This window comes from Propithecus coquereli, unplaced genomic scaffold (assembly GCF_000956105.1).
Source record: "Propithecus coquereli isolate 6110/MARCELLA unplaced genomic scaffold, Pcoq_1.0 Scaffold566, whole genome shotgun sequence".
NCBI lineage: Eukaryota > Metazoa > Chordata > Mammalia > Primates > Indriidae > Propithecus > Propithecus coquereli.
The window spans coordinates 701251-723632 of NW_012151574.1; the positions used below are offsets into that span (position 1 = coordinate 701251).

At 51.4% G+C, this 22382-nt stretch overlaps 2 protein-coding genes across 4 annotated transcripts; both read left to right on the top strand.

The window, feature by feature from the left end:
* WFDC5 (WAP four-disulfide core domain 5) lies at nucleotides 1–6222 on the top strand. 3 transcript variants are annotated; one of them, XM_012657893.1, is made up of 5 exons: nucleotides 1–183; nucleotides 1122–1223; nucleotides 4998–5138; nucleotides 5230–5370; nucleotides 5758–6222. In XM_012657893.1, the coding sequence occupies exons 1-5, from the start codon at nucleotides 180–182 to the stop codon at nucleotides 5760–5762; spliced, it is 393 nt and encodes a 130-aa protein (XP_012513347.1). In that variant the 5' UTR covers nucleotides 1–179; the 3' UTR covers nucleotides 5763–6222. The 3 variants fall into 3 exon arrangements, with proteins under 3 accessions (XP_012513347.1, XP_012513348.1, XP_012513349.1); XM_012657894.1 differs by lacking the exon at nucleotides 1–183 and adding an exon at nucleotides 442–465; XM_012657895.1 differs by lacking the exon at nucleotides 1–183 and adding an exon at nucleotides 1000–1018.
* A 7172-nt stretch (nucleotides 6223–13394) lies between these two features.
* On the top strand, nucleotides 13395–20489 carry KCNS1 (potassium voltage-gated channel, modifier subfamily S, member 1). Its single transcript, XM_012657914.1, has 4 exons — nucleotides 13395–13583; nucleotides 15293–15371; nucleotides 16197–17260; nucleotides 19537–20489. Exons 2-4 carry the CDS (start codon nucleotides 15296–15298, stop codon nucleotides 19999–20001), a joined length of 1605 nt encoding a protein of 534 aa, XP_012513368.1. The 5' UTR covers nucleotides 13395–13583; nucleotides 15293–15295; the 3' UTR covers nucleotides 20002–20489.
* Nucleotides 20490–22382: the final 1893 nt, after the last annotated feature.

Below are 22382 nucleotides of genomic sequence, written 5' to 3' on the forward strand. Positions count from 1 at the left end.
TAGCTCATACATTTTTTCCTCCAAAATAAAGCTGCCAAGGAGGTGCCAGAATTCCAAAAGCAGCATCAGATCATAGAAGACAGAGCCCCTCCTATCCTGAGAGCTTAGAAAACAGCGTGAGAGATTCAAGTTAAACCCAAGGAAGAACTTCCTGACTGTGACGGCTGCCCTGGACTGGAATGAGTGAGTAAGACAAGCCCTGGAATGTCACCTTCCTTTCTCAGGCTCAGATGAAATATTGCCCTGCTTTCAAGGTCCAGGAACTGAATGGGGGTGGGGGAGGCATCCCAGCTCAGTCAGGAATTAGTTATGTGTTCCTGGGCCAGGCCCCTCTGATCTCAGGCTCACAGTTTCCTCATCTTTCAAATGGGAGGCCGGGTGTGGTGGTTCATGCCTCGAATCCTAGCACTCTGGGAGGCCAAGGCAGGAGGATTGCTTGAGCCCAGAAGTTCAAGATCAGCAAGAGTGAGACCCTGTCTCTACTAAAAATAGAAAAATCAGCCAGATGTTGTGGTGCGCACCTGTAGTCCCAGCTACCCAGGAGGCTGAGGCAGGAGGATCGCTTGAGCCCAGGAGTTTGAGGTTGCTGTGAGCTATGATGATGCTAGTGCACTCTACCCAGGGCAACAGAGTGAGACTCTGTCTCAAACAAACAAACAAACAAAAAAACATATGGAAGGGTTGAGAGGATGCACTTGATCTCCTCCAGTGCTGACAGAGTACTAGGATTTGATGGAGTTTCTGTTTGAGACCTTAGAGCGTTGAGCCATCTCTCTTCCATCAAAAGCAGGAGCCAACATCTTGGATGTGAAATCTAAGGTGGGGGTCCCTGGATGAGATAACATTTTTACTCAAGATCCCTTGGGGCCAGAGAAGGGGTCCCAGTGGCCACCTACACCTGCTGTGACCAGCAAACTTAGCCAAACCAAAAGCCACACTCCACCCACACCCGACAGCCAGGCCAGCCCCAGGCAGACAGCAGTTCTACCAGATGCCACTGCAGGTGACCTCAGCAAAGGTGGGGTGAGAAGGAAGAAGTGGGGAGGACTCCTTCCTCCCCTAAGTTGTTCTGGCCTCCCCGGGGCTGCAGGTGTTAATCTGGGGGTCCCTGATCTTCTTAGGTTCCAGCAGCAGAAACATGAGGTTTTGGAGCCTCTTCCTCCTGGTGATGCTCCTGGCTGTGGGGAGCCAGCTGCCTGCTGCCTCTGGCCGGAAGAAGGGAGGTGAGTGCGAGTGCATCCCCTGATCCAGGGGCCAGGTGGTTTCTACCTCCCTGGAGAGAGTAGGTGTTTGGGGTAAGGCAGATAACTCACTGTGTGTGTGCATGTGTGTGTGCGTGTGCGTGTGTGTGTGCGTGTGCGTGTGTGTGTGTGTGCTTCTTAGTGCTTCCAGGAGCCTGTGTTTTCATTTGTGCATCTTTGTGCCTGTCCACCTGTCTGTGTCTGTGAGTATCTGTAAAGGTCCTTCTAACACTTTCTCAATGCTTGTCTTAGCCTGTCCGTGCATCTGTGTGTGGGGACACACGTGTGCCTGTCTCTGTGTAGATGTATGTCTTTGTGTCTGCCAGTCTGTGCCAGGCTGTCTGCACACGTACACTTAGGAAAGGCTGCATCCGTGTGTGTCTGAGCTTGTGTGCCTGAACGTGTGTGTACATGGGTCGGGGAGGGGCGCTATCCTTGCCTGCTTCTCTGTGGTGTGACCAGGTCAGGGGGTCCGTGGCCCAATCCGGGGAAAGGACTTGGGAGTTGAGCAGGGGGTGGAGCTTCTGGGATCTGGGGTCTGTTGCGAGAAATCTCTGTCCCTACCTCTCTTATCCCCCCACCTCCCATCCTGATTCCTACCCCGACAGGGCTCTGACACCTGGCCTCTGACAGGTGAAGGAGGGCTGCCGAGTGGTTAGACAGGTGCCTCCTGATCTGGGTGAGGCCTCCACCTCCCTCCCCTTCTGAGGCTGGAACACTCTGACCTACATTCACCCACACAGCCCTGGCCCTGCCTTGGAGGAAGAGGACAGTGATGGGAACAGGCTGAGGAAGGAAGGATATTGGTGGGTTCCGAGGCCAGACCCTTTGTTGGCTGTGATTCACGTACCATCACCACATAACTCCTCAGTGATGTTGTGAGGTTGGGACTGTTTTATCACCATTTTGCAAATGAGGAAAACTGAGGCATAGTGGGAAACCACTTGCCTAGGGCCAAAGACCGACTCTGAGTCAGTGTAAAGGCAGCCTGCGAATGCAAGTCTTGGAATCAGAATGGCTCATCTGCCAACTTACTCCTCGTAGAATGGGGCCCCTTGCCTTTCTCTGAGCAGTCAACGGTGTCTCGAGGAATAAGGGCCTGCACTTACTGTGTGCCGGGCCCTTTGGGGAACCACTGGAGGACCCTGATACTCAGCCTGGCTGTTCAGAGGTGACAGCTGGTGCAGCAAAACCTGAGCCTGCTCAGGGCCTCTCTATGTGGCAAAGTGTGACACACCTGTCTCTCCCCTAGTTCGCTGCATCCTGTCCTTCCCCAATTTCTCCCCTGTGAGCCTGGCTTTCGGTACAATTCCAGACAATGGAGGAAGGTGACAGGGCTGAGGGAAAGGAAATCCCAGTTTTTGGTCTGTGGAGGCCCAACCGCCTCTGTTTATAAGACACACCCCCTGCCCCTCACTCTGATGTCTGGGTGTCTCTCATACAAAGAGCCTGGCACAGGCCCTGATGAACAATAAGTGCCTGATTGAATGTTTTCCAGTTATGTAGCATTGGGGGCATGTCCGTGTCTGTGTAGCTCTGTGCATATGACTCTGTACGTATACCTGTGCATATGTGTATATGTGTCTCTCTGCTCATACACATGCCACATATACTTATATACATGACTGTGTGTCTGAGGGTATCCGTGTGTGTGTATCTATGTGTGTAGACACGTATACATGACAGTATGCTTGGATATTTGACGCAGAGTTTATGTCCCAGTTCATATGTACACATATGACTGCCTGTGTTTATATATATGTGTGTGTTTATAAATATACTGTAAATATCTATACAACTATCTGATGTGTGCCTGATGTGTGTGTCTTGGGTTGAACTATGTAAAATTGCTATTTTTGGAGATCAGAAAAGTTGACTACCTGCAATTTCCTGTGGTTAAGCCTGTAGCTAATTGTGTGCTTGCACATTTGACTGTGTACGTGTGTCTGTGTGTCTAGGTGTGACTCTTTTCCTCTCTGAGTGCACACATCCACGGCCCCTGCATCTGTGTGTGTGACTGTCTTTGCATATGTCTGCGGGTGGGAACCCAGATTTGCAGGGATGGCCAGAAAGGCGGATGAACAGACTGAGTGTGACTGCCCGACCCGCTCACGCCGCCTCTACGCACTCCAGGCTTTTATTCCCACCTCCACACTGCAGCCGTCGCAGTCCTCCCCACCTGAAATACCAACTCTCAGCCCCTCTCCCGCCTGTTTGTTCCTCAAGGCTCAGCTCTGGGCCCCGCCCTGGATGCGACTTTGAGGGCAGGCGGCTCCCTTGGGCCCACTCTTTGAGGCCTCAGCACCTCCGGCGTGTGCGTTCAGGGCTAAGCCCTGATCCTCAGGCAGTCTCCCTGGGCTCGTCACATCACCCCTTCCACCCAAACCCCCATTCCACCCTCCTCCCCTCAGGAGATGCTACGCAGAGGAGGGGCTCTCTCACAGGCTATGCCACCCTTTCTCCAGCAGGGGGCAGCAACTCAATTTAAGCCAACCCAATCGAACGACGGATGTCAACTTGAGCACTTGGGATGTGAGCAAGGTGGCCCCCAGGCAGGGGGCCGAGGGGCACGGGTGGACATAGAGTTAAAGTCACAGCACTGGATCCAGCTGCTGGGAGGGTTTCCTGAACCTTCTCTCTGATGCTAGATGGAATGGAAGGCCTGGGACCTGCTCCATCTCTACGGCCCACAGCCAGCCAGAGCAGAGGGTCGCAGAGGTCAGAGGGAGCTAGGCCCGGGGTGTCCTAGCCTGAACCCGTGTGGGTCTGGGCAAGTCACTGCCCCTTTCAGGCCTTATTTCTTGCTCTAATGGAAGAAGATACTGGTCTCCAGCCTTCTGTGTGAAATCTGGAAATGGTCCAAAATCCCAACAAGAAGAGCAGTTAGGTAAGCTCCGGGACAGAACATTCTATAGCCATTTGACGAACACCTCAGAGATGGAGTTAATCCCTGACCCCTGAAACCATGCCGCTTGCAGCAATGATGTGCACAACAGTGCGGATGTGGCCAAACGTGGCCGTGGCTGGCAACGGCCGACACACGAACAATGCTGGGTCTCACTTCAAAACCCTCTCTCTGGAATAGTCACTGAGCCCTCGTGCTGTGATACAGACTAACAGTGAGCAAAGAGGGCAGGGTGTCTGTCCTCACAGCCTCCAGCCAAGCGAGAGACGCAGGCAAACGGAGGCAGAGTCCCAAACCCCGAAGGGAAGATACTTTGGGAGTGTGTGGGGTGGGGCGTGATGGGGGCTGACCCAGTTAACGTGGGGTCAGAGAAGTAGGATCTTCTGAGCATGTGATGTTCTAGCCGAGACCTAACAAGCTGACCAGACAGATGGTGTGCAGGAGAGTGTGCCAGGCCAGCGGTACAGCCAAAGCCAGAGCCCTGCAGAGAGAAGTGGCTCAGAGCAGATCAGGAAGGAGCGGGGGACAAGGAGGCCGGGAGGTGGACACAGGCCAGGCCAAGCACGGCACGGCCTGTTGGCCACAGTGGAGATTTTGAACTTCACCCTTTCCTATCCTTTGTGCCATCTGAGTCTCAAACTAGCACTGGGGAAAGGAGTCTAGCTTCCCGTTATTTCACAGCCAGAAAACTGAGGCTTGGAGTAGTTAAGCAAACAAAACAAAACAAAACCTTGCCAAAGTACACGCAAAAACTAAGGGATGGACAATTCAGATCTTGTGAGTGCCGGGTCCGTGCTTGTTACAGAGCCCTGAGCTGCCTCCAGCTGCAGGATTTGGGGGTTCTCTTACAGAGAAAGCAGGGGGCTGCCCGCCAGATGACGGGCCCTGCCTCCCATCGGTGCCTGACCAGTGCGAGGATGACAGCCAGTGTCCCTCGACCATGAAGTGCTGCTACCAAGCTTGCTTCCGCCACTGCGTCCCCCGGGTCTCAGGTAAGTGCCCGTCCACCTTGCCGACTGCCCAAGCCCCAAGCCCCAGGGCCGGCTGGCACGGGCACAGCTCACCCAGGCCCCTGTGTTGCAGTGAAACGGGGCAGCTGCCCTGAGGACCGACTGCAGTGCCTGAGCCCCACCAAGCACCTGTGTCACCAGGACTCGGACTGCTCAGGCAAGAAGCGGTGCTGCCACAGCGCCTGCGGCCGGGATTGCCGAGATCCTGCCAGAGGTACAACTGCTGGGTGCCTGGAGCAGGTGCCTTCCCTGTTTCCTGAGTACCTGGGGCAGGTGCCTTCCCTCTCCAAGGCCCAGCTCTAAGATTTTCTTCCAGTTCTTCAAGCTTAACCTCCCCAGAAGCCAGGACCTCCCGTGGCCGGAATTGGGGAAATGGATAGGTACGGGAGGGGTCTTGTTAGGGAGACGGAGGAACTTGCTGTACCACCAGGACCACATCCCTAAGCTGCTCTGGGTTTCAGTCTGCTCTTTAAGGAGAATGGGGAGTTCTGCCTTAGTAGGAACCAGGGCTGGGCTGATGGGGCCCGGATGGGGGAAATCAAGCCCCAAACCCAGAGCCCTATTGTGGGAGGGGGTTAACCCTTTCTTCCTCTCTCCTCAGGCTAATTCTGGTTTAGGATCCATGGCTCTGCACTGCAGGTGGGAGCAGCAGAAAGAGTTGATGCTGGGAATCCTGAGGCCTCCCAGACAGCACCGTCCCTGCCAGCAGCAGTTCCAGCCTTCCACTAGACACTGGCCTGTCGTCTGTTCCCTGCGACCCAGCCACTGAAGGCCTCTGTAACACCCAGTACCCCGCACCACTGCCACACTGAGCTGCCCCCCCTTCCCAGCACCTACTTTCACCTCTCTCTGCACGTTTCCTCCACCTAACATGCCCAATTCAGGCAGGCCCCTCTTTGTGGAGCCCTAACCCTACCCTCAGGCAGCCCAACTGCCCAGAACATATGTTCTAGCAGAATTTTCCTAACATCAGTCCATTTACATACACCTCTTTCACAGTTTTCACCATATCTGCAAACCAGTGTTATGATATGTTGCATGCTGCCTGTACTACTATTCACTTATGTTTTTCTTTAAATGACTCACTTTTGTATACAAATAAACATATTTCAAAAGAAAACTTGATATCATTACTATAAATGGGATAAATGAGATCACTTGCCACAAATGGAATGTAATTGTGGGAAACAAATGCAATGAGAACAGCTCAGTTCCATTAAAGTAAGTCATGTCAGATTAAATGATACTAAATAATGTTATTAAACTCTAGCTAGATACAGCCACCTGCCAAGACTGAGCCTGGAGCCTGCTCTCTGTCTCTGTTTTAATAAACGGAGATTAGCGAGGGTTAAAGAGATGTTAGGGATGCATTTAGGGAGAACTTATCCCTTAGGGTAATCAGAAGAATTGAAAAGAGAAAAACTTTCTCACTCCGAGTCAATGTTGTGTGATGTCGCATCCAACTACACGCTGAGACCATTTCGATATGCCCCAAAGCTGGGGAAATGTTGCTCAAGCAGTTAAGATGTCATTGTTATGGAGGGTCTCCTGCCACCACTGGGCCTCCATCCACCTCACTTGCCTCAATTTCTCCAGGGCCCCATCTGTAGTCAGGGTCTAATGAGTGTTTCTTGGGGGCAGAGAGGGTCAATAAGGGAATGACAGCCATCCTAAGGGACATTCCTGGACCCAGACAGCCAGATTCCTGACTCCCTCTTACCTGGTACGTGCTTTGAGCAGAGAAAGGAGGCAGGCAAACTCCTCCCTGCTCTGTCTGCTGGGCCTCTTGTGTCCTGATGGACTCTGGGGTTGGGACGTCAACCATGGAGGTAAACTTGAAAATCCTGGGTCTTCTTCACCTTGCAGTGTGATCTCAGGTGAGTCCTTCACCACTCTGTGTTTCTGCTTCCCCTCTTGGAAGATGGAAAGAATTGTACTTCCTCACCACCGGTCCTTATGGGATTCAAATGCCTGAACTATTGACTCGGAAGTGGCAAATGCTAACTGTATAGATCCGAGGGGAAGGCTGGGAGAGGAGGAGAACTATCCAGGAGTCACTGACTCCATGTGACCTTGGATATTTCTCTTCCTCTTTCTGGGCCTCGGCTTCCCCATCTGTATATAACCTCAGGTAGTTAACACAGATAATACGGTGGACTGGATTATTTGCCCACAACTGCCCCCTCCCTTCCCGTGTGTACCATGGCTTCCCTGGGGGAGGGTGCACATCCCTGCCCCAGCGAATGGGGCTTGGCTATATGGCTTGCTTTGCTTAATGGGATGTGGGCGGACATGATGGTGCGCCAGTTTCAATACAAGGCCCCAGTCTTCTTACAGCTTCCACCCTCCGCCATGGGAAGAGTTTACAGTCTCAGCATGAGAGACACATGGGACAGGCCTGCGGTTTCCCAGCCAATCTCAAGCTTTTGAGAGAGAAATAAATGTTTGCAGTAGGAAGCCATAGAGATTTGGGGGCTGTTTGTCACAGATTTATCACAGTAAGAGTTGACTGATTCAGATACTGATTATTAGTCTGCAGTGAATGCCCAATTTATGCCTCCCACTTTAAAACATCATTTCATTCACCCATCCCATAGAAATAGTGGCTTTGAGATAAGTGACTTGTCCGAGACCCCCAGCTGAGAGGTGACAGATCCAGGATTCAACCATACCATATTCCTCCTTAGATATTAACAAAAGCAGCAACAGCTAACAATTACAGAGCTTATTCTGCGCCAGATGTTGTTTTAATTACTTATATATATAATCTCATAAAATCCTCACAGCCTTATAGTAAGCTTCATTAATTTTCTCCATTTTACATATGGGAAAACTGAGGCACAAAGAGGTTAATTTGGCCAAGGTCGTACAGTTTATACATAGTAGAGCTGGGATTTAACCCCACACAGTCTAATCCTAAACTACATCCTTACTAACTACACTAATCAATTACATTTAGTCTTTGAAGATTCCTTCCAGCTCTAAAGACTCTGTTTCCACATCTGAAAAATGGGGATCACAAAAACCTAAAATGGTTAAGTGACCAGGCTCGATTCTAGACAACTGGAATCCAAGCCTGTTGGTGATGGCTTGTTGTCTTGGGTTTCTTTCCTCCTGCATCGGGAGGAAAATTAAGGGGCCCCAGCAGGAAGCTCCCAGATAAGCCAGTTATGGCACATATGGTCATAAAGTGATATAGTGGACATTGGAAACTAAGAAAAGAGGAGGGTGGGAGGAGGTGAGGGATCAAAAATTATCTGTTGGGCACAATGTACACTATTCTAGTGGCATTTACACTAAAAGCCCTGACTTCGCCATTATACAATTTGTCCATGTAACAAAAAACACTTTTACCCCCTAAATCTATTGAAATAATAATAAAAATAAAAATACAAGGTCTCTCTTTGTCACCCACACTGAAGTGCAGTGGTATAATCGTAGCTCAATGAAGCCTGGAACTCCTGAGCTTTGATCCTCCTGCCTTTTCCTCCCAAGTACCTGGGACTACATGTGTACACCACCACACCAGGCTAATTTTTTTGTTTTTGTAGAGATGGGGTCTATCTATGTTGTCCAGACTGGTCTCAAACTCCTGGCCTCAAGTGATCCTCCCTCAAGATCATTATTTTGAATTCTTTGTCAGATAACACAAACAACTCTATTTTAAGAGTTGATTTCTGGATATTTATTTCATTCCTTCTAGCAAAAAAAAAGAAAAAAGACTTGGCTGCTAAGTGCCCCATGGCTATCCAGGGGCTCTGAGTTCTGATCTAGGTCCCTGGAATGACAGGAGGTGAAAGGTCGCAGAGTGTGGTTTCTCTGGCTACAGATGGCAACATCTACACAGTCCATTCTAGAGTCACCTGCTCAGCTTCCTGGCTAACTTGCTACCTGTTCCATTAAGTCTGTGCATTGGCCTATGCAGTGCCAGCTCTATGCTTGGCTGCCAAACTCCAACTCAGTCAGCTCCATCTCTACTACCTGTCTCACTGCCCTTCTGGAAAGTCTGGGAGGGTGCACACCTGGCTCCTTTTGCAGATTCCAGCCTTGCTTTCCTCCTCACTCATTCAATAAATGTTTGCTAAGCACTTAATATAGGCTCTAGGCCATGCCTTCACAGAACTCATGCACTAGTGGACGAGACAAAGCTCTAGCTAGATAGTTGCATGATATATACCAGCTAAAGAAACCTGGGAGGCTATAGGAGTCCAAACGGGATCTAACTCATTGTGGAAACCAGGTAAGGCTTCCTAAAGGAAGCAATATCCAAGTCAAAACCTTGAGTTTTAGCAGAATTTAGCCAAGTATGACATTGCTAGGGTTCATTCTCCCCTTCTTCCTTAGCAATAGCGCTATCCCCATTTGGAAATATTTGCCCCACCCAACATCCAGGCTACTGGAGTGCTGGTGACATTCTATATTTTGACCTGGATTTCAGTTACATGGTTGCACAAATTTGTTTAAAAATAGTAATTTAGCTGTAATGTCATATTTGTGCACTTTAGTATAAGGACATTTTATTTCAATTTTTAAAAGTAAATTAAAATTTTAAAAATTTGTTCCTAGGCTCCCTTGCAGCTAAGGATGGCCATGTGACCCAGGACTGGCCAATCAGAAGTAAAGGAAAGTCTACTGAGAGGGGCTTCCTGGAGAGCTATCATTTTCCTAACTAATGAGACAGATTCAGCCTTTTGTCCATCATCCATTTACCCTGTGTCTTTCCTGGAGCATGGCTGATGCAGCCAGAACAGCCATCTGGCATCCTTGAGGACAGTGTTAGTTAGGTCCCACCTAAACAAATCTTGAGATAAAGATTCATATCTTTATACGATGACATGGAAATGTTTCCAGGAAAAATGGGTATAGGAGTAGACAAGTGCACCAGGAAGAGAAGAGGCCAGCAATCGTATGACATCAAGTGAAGTCCCACAAGGCAGTTGTAGAGACAAGTGTAGGTGGGACACATAAATTCCCAGGGACTTTAGGCTCTCGCTGTGTGTAGCCAAAGCAGGCTCTAGCAGCCTCAGGGAAGCCCCAGATACTAGCTGTCGGGAGGAAAAATTCAGGAGCCAGAGGGCACAAAAGGGGTAAGAGATCCCCAGGGGGTTATGGGTAAGGATGAAAGCCACAGAAGAATGGTGAAGGAGGAAGTTACAAGGAACCCGCATCTTCGATGCCATTCATGGCAGCTGCACCTGCTCTGGCCTGCCAAAAAAAGTAAATTCCTCTCTAGTAAAGCCATTGTGTTTCATTTTCTATTCCTGCAGCTAAATTAAATCCTAACTGATACACTGGGTAAACAAAAGGCAGGAAGAGTCACTCACGGAGAGGGAACAGCCTGTGTTGAAAAGTAGATGTTGTCCCCATTTTACAGATGAGGAAAGTAAGGATCTAAGGAGACACTTGGCCCAAGATCACTCACACAGCAATATAGCGGCAAAGGCAGGATTCAAACCCAGTGTATTCATTATATATCGCTGTGTAACAAGTTGCCACAAATGTAGCAGCTTAAAACAACACACAGTTATTACCTCACGGTTTCTGTGGGTCAAGAATCCTGGGTCCTCTGCTTCGGGGTCTCTGCTCCCCAAGGCTACAGTCAAAGGGCTGGCCAGGGTGGGAGTCTCATCTGAGCCTCAGTTGGAGAAGGATACACTTTCAAGCTCACATGGTTGTTGGCAGAATTTTAGTTCACAAGTGCTCATGGAAAACCACAGTTCCTAGCTGGCTGTTGGCCGGAAGTCACCCTCATTTCCTTGCCTTTCCAGCATGGCAACTTGCTTCATCAAAGCCAAGCTTAAGTCACAAGCTTAAGTAACCTAATGACAAAAGTGACATTTCATCACGTTTGCTACCATTCTGTTCATTAGAAGCAAATGAGTAAGTCCTGCCCACGTGCAAGGGGAGGGGATTACACAAGGGCATGGAAGCCAAGAGGCAGGCATCGCAGGGAGACGTTTTAGAAGCTGGCTGCCACACTCACGTCAGCTTAATTCCAAATATATCTATTTTCTGCAACATCAAGCTTACTCTTCAGGTAAGACCCCATGGGTTCAAATGACCATTCCTGGCCAGGGACTGAAGGAGAATTTGGGGGACAGTCTATCCATGGTGCATAAAGGACATTGATAGCCCTTTAGCCCTAGACACCCACAATGTCCCTCTTCTCACTTCTATGACTCAAATTCATCCAGAACTGCGTTTACCTCCCACAACATGATCTGAGGATGAAACCAGATCCTGGTCCTGTTCTCATCTGCCCTTGGGAAACAGGACTGTCTCTTCCCTTTTTGGAAACCACCTCTCTAGCTCCAGGAAGAATGCCTGAGTTTTAGGGGTAGCCAAGGCTGCAGACAAAGTCCTAGGGCAGGAAATGGGAGACCTGCTTCTCTGCAGATCTGCCTCAGTTTCCCTGTTGGTAAAATGAGGGAGTTGGGCAAAATGATCACAAAGCAGCTTCCTGCTCTAACTTCTTACTTCAAAGGGAAAAGCTCTAGGTTGTGCTGATCAGTATGGTAGCCACTAGCCACATGTGGCTAATGAGCACATGAAATGTGACTAGTCCAAGCTGAGATCTGCTCTAGGTGAATGTGGTAGGCAGAATTCTAGGATAACCCCCAATGACCCTCGCCCCTGTATAATCTCTTCCTCTTTGAGTGTAGGTGGAGGCTGTGAAAGCGTGTTACGCGGCAGAAGGGAGATAGCCCTGGGTGGGCCTGGCCTAATCAGGGGAGTCCTTCAAAAAGAGAGATTTTCTCTGACTGGTTACAGGAGTTGGAAGTCAGCACTCTGGCTTGCCTGAAAGAAAGTCCATGCTGTGAACTGCCTCTGGGGACACGTGGCAAAGAATGTCTGGGGACTTCTAGGATCTGAGATTGATTGCCAGCAGGCAGCTAGCAGGACAAGGGGAACCTCAGTCCTACAACCACAAGGAAATGAACTCTGCCAATGGTCTGTGAGCTTAGAAGAAAACCCCAAACCCCAGATGAGAACCTCAACCCTGGCCGAAACCTTGGCTGACACCTTGGCTTTAACCTGGTGAGACCTTGCATGGAGAATCCAGCCATGCTCTGCCCAGCCCTCTGACCTTTAGAAACTGCGAGATGATAAATCTGTATCATTTTAAGCTGCTAAATTGGGATAATTTTTTTATGCAGCAATAAAAAACTAGTACACTGGATTTCAGAGACTTAGTATAAAAATGAAAATGTAAAATAACTCATTAATAATTTCTTTATTGAGTCCATGTTGAAATTATAATATTTTGGATCTATAATATTTTGGTTAAATAAAATATATTATAAAAAATAATTTCACCTGTTTCTGTTTACTGTTTTTTAATGTTACTATCAGAAATTTTAAATTATCTGTGTGGCTCACATTAGACTTACTGGATGGTGCTGGCCTAGAGGACTTACCTTGGGTAAGTCACCATGCCTCTCAAAGCCTTACATTTCTTATCTGTGAGATAGGAATGATCTATCTGCAGGTTGAATGAGATGAGGCCTATACTTGGCACAAGATAAGTGCTCAATAAATGTTGTTAATTATCATTATTATTAGTAACAATATTTGTGAAGCCTTGTGTCTGCAATACCCCTCCCCAGCCAGGCACACAGTAGCCTGTAAGTGCTTGAGGATTACACACCTTTACAAAGCTCTTTGGCTCAGCTCTCCTTTGCTCTCACAACCCACTTGGAAGGTGGGAATCAGGGATCCCTGGGCAGGTGAGGACGCTGAGCTCCAGGGGGCAAAAGGACCCATTTCAGGCTCCACAGCTCACCTGGGAAGAGCTAGGACTTGAGCTGGCTTGGGCACAGCCTGGGGGTCCCAGGGAGATGAAGCCACCTTCTACAACTCCCTTACTCAGACCTCCGCAGTGTGAGCAAGTGACCGGGCCTTATCTGTAAAATGGGGGACATAAGATCCTGTCCCTGTCTACTTTGTGTCAGGAATAACTGAGATAAGTCACCTGCAGCAGATGAAGTACCTGGCACATACTAAGCACTCAGTTAAACAAAGGACACTGTTGTTCCTTTGCCAGAGAAGCTTCAGCTGAAATCCCTCTCTAGGGGGATCCCCATCGCCTAAATGACCCCTCCTTCCCGGGACCCTGACTTGGGAGGCTGCCCTGGCCGTTGGGTCCGGTCTCCAGACACCACTACCACCCAATCAAGTCAAGAATAGAAACCACCGCCTCCGGCTGCCCGCGGCCCCCCTCCCTCCCCCGGCAGCGATCGATGCGTCCTCAGCCGCGGGGACGGAGGCGGACAAGGAGCAGGGAGGAGGGTGCAGCGGGGCCTCAGAGAGCAGCGAGGTTCTGCGGGGCCGCCGGGACAGAGAAGAGCCCGAGCACAGCCAGGGGCTCCCCAGCCTCGGCGCTTTTGGGGACACACGCACAGGGCCCCCCGGGAGGGCCCGCGACAGGTAAGGGGCCTCCTCGGAGAGGGGCGTGGTCCGGGCAAGGTCCCGAGTGGGAAACGGGGCTGCCTGGAGTTCCCGGTGTTCGTTCCCCCTCTAGGCAAGTCCCCCAAGGACTGAGCGATGTGCGGTGGCAGGCTCTGGGGAGAGCAAAGCCGGTCCTGCTTGCTCATCTGTAAAATGGGAGCAGAAAACCTCCCTGGCAGGGTTGGTGTGGGGATTAAACAGAATGTGGCGTGTACAAAGCCCAGCCAAGCGACTGGCAGGTAGCAGGTGCTCAAAATAAGGGTGTGGAAAGAGTCTCAAATCAAAAAACCTGGTCTCCAGCCTTATTTGTGCCATGGACTAGCTGGGTGATTTTGAACAAGTCACTTAATCTTTCTTACTGATACTCAGATTCTTGTCAGGAAATGTTTGGTGAACTAATTAACCCATTTCACAGAGCAGGAGAGTGAGTTCCAGATAGATGAAGGGATTTGCCCAATGTCATGCTTCTAGTGGGTGATGGAACTGGATTAGAAAGTTCATCTTCCAATGCCAAATCCAGGTGGAGGTGGGCATGGGGCTGCAGAACACACATATTTATGTGCACAGGTTATGTGCCAGGGACTGTGTTGCCGATAAACATCTTGCGTCATTTAATCCTCCTGGCCTCTCATGGGAAGTATAGTGTTGCTCAGGGGACAGAGGGGGAACCTGAAACCCAGAGAGGGCAATGAGCCACTCAAGGTCAGCAGCTAGGAAGTGGCAGACTTGGAATCCGAACGCAGGTCTGACCAGAGGGAAGTACAAGGGGGCAGTGCTTATTGAGCACCTACTGTGTTCCGGGGCTTTGCACACATATAGTAACTGTTCATCCAAAGTGCCATTATCCCCATTCTCTTAGAGGTAAGAGAGTTAAAACCCAGAGCAGGTAAGAGACTGGCCTGAGGTCACACAAGTGACAGAGCTAAGGACCAGCTTAATACCAAGCCCAGGATAAGTGAAGGGCATTTGGGCTCCCTGCCAGGTACTGGGCTGGCTTGATGCATACTTGATCCTCTGGCCACCCAGGGAAGTAGGCATTACTGAACCCACAGTGCAGATGACATTACCAAGGGTCAGGATGTGAGTCAGTAGCCCTCAATTCCAGCAGAGCCAGGAGTCAGTGGGTAGTGGAAAGACTCGAGTCCTTCCTGAGTATCCACTAAGGCCGAGCACTTTCCATAACCTACCTTAATCCTCCTGCCATCCCTGTGGGTAGGCACTTTTGTCTGCGTTGTGCATTGTGCAGGAAAGCGAGTCTTGGAGAGTGAAGAGCTTCCCCAAGGCCCCAGGTGCATCAAGTGTGGATATAAACCCGGTTTGCCTGACTCCAGAAGACAATGACGCAGGTGGATAATTTCATAAACCCCATGAGCCAGGCCCAATAAATATATTAGGTCATTTAATGTTTTTAACCACACTTAGAGGTGGGTATTTTTATCTCCATTTGACAGACTCAGAAAAGTGATGTGACATGCCTAAGGTCACATAAGAGAGCCTTGGCTCAAGGCTCAAGGTCAGGTCTAACTCTACAGATGCTTTGCACAATTATAAGCCAGTGGCTCTCAAACTTGACTGTATCCAAATCACCCTTGAAGCCAGTTAAAACACTGCTGGATCCCCACCCCCAGAGTTTCTGGTTCAGTAAATCTACAGCAGGCTGAGAATTTGCATCTTTCACAAATTCCCAGGTGATGCTGATGCTGCTCGTCCGGGGAACACACTTTGAGAACAACTGGTCTAAACTGATTCCCCCAGCAGCCCTAGATGGTAAGTATTAACATCCCCATTTTGCAGAGGAGGAAACTAAGATTCAGAGGGGCAGCATGTCCAAGATCCCACAGTAGACTTCCGGTGTGCTTATCCAAGTTTGTCAGGGAACAGGAGACACCCTATATGGGCAACCGCCAGGTGCCAGGACATTCTGCCATTCCATTGCTTTCATAATCCTTCAAGGTAGATTTCAGCATTTGTTTTCCGCAGAAGAAAAATGAAATGAAATGGGCATGCGGAGGGTCACTGATTTGGCCAAAGTGCCCCCGTTGGGGGTTGGGGGATATTCAAATCCAGGCCTGACTCTGAGTCCAGAGGGCACTTGACACCTACTGAGCATTTACTGCATACCAGGTACTTCAGAGCCTCCAACACCCCCTGGCTGGTGGATGGAGCAAGATTTTTTTTTTTTTTTTTTTTGAGACAGAGCCTGGCTCTGTTTCCCTGGCTAGAGTGCGGTGGCGTCAGCCTAGCTCACAGCAACCTCAAACTCCTGGGCTCAAGAGATCCTCCTGCCTCAGCCTCCCGAGTAGCTGGGACTACAGGCATGCGCCACCATGCCCGGCTGATTTTTTTTTTCTATATATATACTTTTAGTTGTCCAGATCATTTCTTTCTATTTTTAGTAGAGACGGGGTCTCGCTCTTGCTCAGGCTGGTCTCGAACTCCTGACCTTGAGCGATCCAACCGCCTGGGCTTCCCAGAGTGCTAGGATTACAGGCGTGAGCCACCGCGCCCGGCCGGAGCAAGATATTTTAACACGATTTTCCTGGACGGGAGGCCTGGGGACCCCTCCTCAGCGCGCCCCTCCGGTGTCCGCAGGTGGGAGCACTGCAGCCCTAGCGAGCGAGCCCCCGGAGCCCGACTCCGGGGTGCCTGACTCCGGGGTCCCCTGGCGGCGGAGCGACGAGGCGCTGCGCGTGAACGTGGGCGGCGTGCGGCGGCGGCTGAGCGCGCGCGCCGTGGCGCGCTTCCCGGGCACGCGGCTGGGCCGCCTGCAGGCCGCGAGGTCGGAGGAGCAGGCGCGGCGCCTGTGCGACGACTACGACGCGGCGGCGCGCGAATTCTACTTCGACCGGCACCCGGGCTTCTTCCTGAGCCTGCTGCACTTCTACCGCACCGGCCGCCTGCACGTGCTCGACGAGCTGTGCGTCTTCGCCTTCGGCCAGGAGGCCGACTACTGGGGCCTGGGCGAGAGCGCTCTGGCCGCGTGCTGCCGCGCGCGCTACCTGGAGCGGCGCGTGGCGCGGCCGCGCGCCTGGGACGAGGACAGCGACACGCCGAGCAGCGTGGACCCGAACCCTGACGAGATCTCCGACGTGCAGCGCGAGCTGGCGCGCTACGGTGCTGCACGCTGCGGCCGCCTGCGCCGCCGCCTCTGGCTGACCATGGAGAACCCGGGCTACTCGCTGCCCAGCAAGCTCTTCAGCTGCGTCTCCATCGGCGTGGTGCTCGCCTCCATCGCCGCCATGTGCATCCACAGCCTGCCCGAGTACCAGGCCCGCGAGGCGGCGGCCGCCGTGGCCACAGTGGCCGCGGGCCGCAGCGCGGAAGACGTGCGCGACGACCCGGTGCTGCGACGCCTGGAGTACTTCTGCATCGCCTGGTTCAGCTTCGAGGTGTCGTCGCGCCTCCTGCTGGCGCCCAGCACGCGCAACTTCTTCTGCCACCCGCTCAACCTCATCGACATCGTGTCGGTGCTGCCCTTCTATCTCACGCTGCTGGCCAGCGTGGCGCTGGGGGGCAACAACCACGGCGGCACGAGCGGCGAGGAACTCGGCCACCTGGGCAAGGTCGTGCAGGTGTTCCGCCTCATGCGCATCTTCCGTGTGCTCAAGCTGGCGCGCCACTCCACCGGGCTGCGCTCGCTGGGCGCCACGCTCAAGGTAGGACCCTCGGAGGCCGCTTTGGGGTGGAGGGAGGCGGGTGTAGCCATCCGGGAGGTTGGCGGGTGAACTTATAAACCTGCCACGTCCAGGCGCACGTTGAACAGAGACGCAGTCCCTTGTGCCAGGCACAGAGCTGGATGCCAGGTGTACAGTTTCGCATCTGGTCTGACCTTCCCAACAGCCCTGTAGGGAAGAGCTTACTGTTTGTTACCTCTATTTCCCAAGGAGAAAACTGAGGCATAGCTTCGCTTGTCTTTCCTTTTCAAAAACAAACAAAAAACAAGACAAAGGTCACTTTTGATATATCCGTCAAACATAAAATAACACATAGCACACAGATGTGCAAAGCAGGATGCTAACTGGTTTCTCTGCCAGAGCCTTTCTTCTGGCATTATGGGGGGCACAGACAGTCACACGTCTTCCTTAATAGGCAAAGTCTAGAAATAGCCCCCGCACTAATACTGAGCCCTAAATCTGTGCCAGTTTCACATGCATTATCAATTTAGTCCTTAGGACAGCTTCTTCAGGAAGATGCTATTATTTATTCTCTTCCCGTAGATGAAGAAGCTGAGGTTGGAGGGTTGGCTTTTAAAAGCCCGGTTGCAGTTTACTGAGCACTGTCCTTGTGCCAGGCTCTGCGCTGGGGCTGAACCAGTGCCCTGACAAGCTTACACTTGAGGCAGGGAAATTAGCCTGATTTGGGGAGGGAGGCAAGGTGAATGGCTCGTGCCAAGGACTGGAAAGGGAGCAGGATGAATGGCTGGGAGGGGGACATGAAGGGAGGAGACAAGATTGAGGAGGTGAGTGGAGCAGGGTACTGAAGGACCATGAACTCTTGGCCCACAACTTTGGATTTTATCCCAAGGGCATAGGGAGCTAGCGGGGGCAGGTATTATTGTGGATGCGGAAACTGAGGCTCCAAGAGGGGACAAGACTTGCTGGAGGTTCCTTAGTAAGTGGCGGAGCCTAGGGAAGAACCCAGCTTTGCCTGGTTCCAGCACCTCATGCTCTGTCTCCTAAAGCTCCCTGCAACCCTGCTGAGGATCCCCAGAAGATGGTAAAAGATCCCTTCCACCCGTGGCTTAGTAAAGCCTCTTGCATGTCCTTATGGCAGGGCTACCAGGAGACTGGGTACTGGCAGGTGACCTGGGCAGAATCCTAGGGCAGTGGGCAGGTATAGGGAATTCCATCAGCCAGACCCCCTGAGCTCAGCATCTCTGCAGGGAAGATCCCTCTGCCCCAGAACTCGCCTTGCCTCCACCATGCAGAGAGCCAGGGCCTGATGCTGCCAGCTTTGTCTGCAAGGAGAGAGAAGAGGATTGATGGGAAGTGCCAGGGCCCGAGATACAGGTGTAAGACATCCCAGATGAGAGCCTTGCGGCTGAATGTGAGGCTGCTGACCACCAGCAGCTTTCTCATCACCTGGAAATTTGCTAGAAGTGCAGACGTTCTGGCCTTACCCCAGATCTACTCAATTGGGTTCTGCTTTTTAAACAAGATCCCTACGTGATTCCGCCACACATTACAGTTGGAGAGTTCTTGCTCCGGCTTAGGGGTTCTCAGCCTTGACACTTGGGACCAGATAATTCTTTGATGTAGGGAGTTGTCCTGTGTATTGTAGGATGTTTAGCAGCACCCCGGCCTCTGCCCACTAGATGACAATAGCACACCTGTCCCAGTTGTGACAACCAAAAATGTTTCTAGACATTGCCAAATGTGCCCTCAAGGGCAAAATTACCTTTTCGAGAATCACTGCCTTAGTGCTTGGCCTCAGGGACAAAGCAAACAGGGACTGCCATAGCAAAGTGTATCCTGTGCATGATCTAGGGAACTTACAGCCTCCCAGCTTCCGAGAGAGGCAAAAATATTTTCCTACTTGTCAAAACAAATCAAAAGTACATGAAACCAACTTTGCATTGTGGAATATAAACTATGGCTCTCTTGGTCCTGTAACAGTGTAAAAACCACAAGCTCTTCAGTCACTGGCTGTTGCCACCAGTAACGCTCAAGTTAGATGAAGCACTGGTGGTCTAGGCAGGCACCTTGGACAACAGAAATCAGGCCTGTGTTCAATCCGAGGAAGTTTTGCTGCCTATTTTAGTTGGAAGATCTTAATTCGGAGTCAGGGATTCTGGGTCTTGGTAGCAGCTCTACCTTGCTCTGTGACTTTGGACCTGTCCCTTATGTTCTCTGGGCCTCAGTTTCCCCATATACCCAATACAAGGTCTTTAAACCCAGCCAGCTCTGATTTGGGTTCCTACATTCCCTTTCAGCACAGCTACCGTGAGGTGGGCATCTTACTGCTGTACCTGGCCGTGGGTGTGTCAGTGTTCTCCGGCGTGGCCTACACAGCTGAGAAGGAAGAGCACGTGGGCTTTGACACCATCCCAGCTTGCTGGTGGTGGGGCACAGTGAGCATGACCACCGTGGGCTACGGGGATGTGGTGCCGGTGACATTGGCTGGCAAGCTGGCAGCCTCGGGCTGCATCCTAGGGGGCATCCTGGTGGTAGCGCTCCCCATCACCATCATCTTCAACAAGTTCTCCCACTTCTACCAGCGCCAGAAGGCTCTGGAGGCAGCTGTGCGTAACAGCGGCCACCGAGAGTTTGAGGACTTGCTGAGCAGTGTTGACGGGGTGTCAGATGCGTCTCTGGAGACATCCCGAGAGACCTCTCAGGAGGGAAGGTCTGCAGACCTGGAGGCCCCCAGTGAGTCTCCAAAGCCACAGATTTATTAAAACCAGGGCTCCATGACCCCTTCCCATGCCCCTGCAGTCAGCTGGAACAGAGCAGAGATTCCTCCCTCTTAAGTTCTTCGTGGTAGTGAACCTCTCAGGACCACTCATGCTGGCCTGAGAAATGAGACTCAGAGGCTGCATATCTTCCTCCCAAGGCCTGGGGCAGGAGATGGTAATACCTAGATTCTGCGAGATTCTGAGAGCAGCCTGGAAGCCGTCCACGAAGGAGGCATGAGCCGGAGGGAGAAAGTCGAAAGGATGCCAGTGATTCCTGGGCACCTCCTATATATTGCCAGTGTTTGGCCCTGTGTTGGAGGATGAGAATTATCCCCATTTCAGAGATGAGGAAACCGAGGCTCAGAGGAGCAACGACTCACCCAAACCCACACAATAGAAGTGGCAGAGTCAAGTCTGGAATCCAGGCTTGTTGGTCTGCTGGAACCCGTGCTCCATCAACTCCCTCTTTCTTCTGACCTCATGAAGTTTGCATGAGGTTTTAGGGGGTTCCTGGATCCCTAAAGTTGATCCATAGGGTGAGGCCCCTTTCAGAGTAAGAGAAAGGACCAGACAGGAGATTTGGATGAATGACACCCGGACCTCAGCTATGGTTCTTTTCTAGAAGCTTCTGACAGGAGTCAGCTCTCAAAGATGAGTCTTGGGAGGGAGGAGAAGGGAACTGCCTCTTCAGCTGATGTGCAAGATTTGCTAAGCAATACTCTCCCGCACCTTCCTCCCAGGGCTGACTTGAGTTAAGGAAAATCTGAAAGGGCTTGAGGCCTCAAGTCTAGACCCAGCTGCGCCAGGACCTGCTGTGTGAGGTGGGCCACTCCCTGCCCCCATCTCCAGATTCCAGCCCATCTGTCGAATGATCACAGTCTATGACCCAGAGGGAGAGGAAAGCCAAGTGGAGCAGAGGGGGCACTGAATTCAAGCCAGCCCAGCTCCGAAATGTTGGTGGCAGGGGGTCTGCCATGCATGGACACCTGCCTCCCAGACCCCTCCAGTCTGACTTTGGCAGTTCCCTCCTGCCCACCACACAGACCCCCAGCCCTGCCTTGAGTGACCATCCAGGCCAACACTTGAGACTTTGGGCCAGCTCCAGCCCCTCATCCTTGCTGGGGCACAGCTCTCATACTCACCTGCCGAGTCCTCTCTCCACTTGCTGAGAAGGTTGGGGGAGGAGTTCCCATAACCCTTTTCACATACTGAGGCTACAGCCCATCGCTATACTGTCGTTGCCTGACTGTGGCTCTATCTGCCCATCGCACTGAGCCTCAAGATGGAAGACATTGTCGGAACCCCAGGCTTGATGCAGAGTAGACACTTAGTAAATGTCAAGTAGGTCAACCAATTCGTATGGCCTCCCAGGTGCCAAGCATGGAGAGCGAAGAGGAGTAGCAGAGAGAGACCCAGTCCTCAAAAGGGTGCAAACAAGACTGCAATGGAGGCCCTCTCAGCTCTGCCTCCCCTGTGCCTGCTTAGTTCTTGGAGTTTTTACAACGATGTCCTTGTAGGTTCTTCACTTACTCATTCAACAAATATCTGTTGGAAGGATCTTAAGTAAGGGCTTCACATGTGGCCTGCGGACATGTTTTATTTAGCTGAACAGTATTTTTAGTATATTTTAAAAATTTGAATTCCTTTGGGTGGGGCATGCACTCTCCCGTTCCCCATAGCATCTCACCCGCTTGCTGCCCACACACAAACACACACACAAACACACACACAAATACACACACACACACACACACACACACACACTGCTGTGTTATGCCCAACCACTCCTCGGATCTACTTTACCCACCTGGCCTCTGATTTACTGACTGCTCAAGAGATACAGTAGTGGATGAAATATATATCCCCATACTCGTGAGGCTTGGACTGGTAGGGGAAACGGGCATTAATGCAATAATCACATAAATATATAACAGTGCGCTCCAAGTACAAGGAACTCTAAGTGTGCATAATGTAGCAGGGACCAACCACTGTGCACGCAAGAAAGTCAGAGAAGGCTTTCCCAAGCAAGTGACGATACAACCTGCCATCAAAAGGATAAGTAGCTAATTAGGCAAAGGGGTTCCTGGGAGGAATACTCCAAGCAGAAGGAACTGCATGTTGAAGGTCTTCCGTCATATACGGGGCCTAGCACGTAGTGGGTCCCCAATTCACCCATGAATCCCGAGTCTCCGGATTGGAGCAGAGGCTGGAGCCAAGCCAAAGGGGCTGTCACGAATTCAGCACACTCCAGCCCTCCCGCACACTCGCCTTTCAACACGGGGCCCAGATCAGAAGGGCTGCATGCACCTCTCCCACGGTCTTGTCAAACACACCAAGAAGCCAGATGGCTTCCAGGCTTTCTGACCCTGCAAACCAGTCTCTAA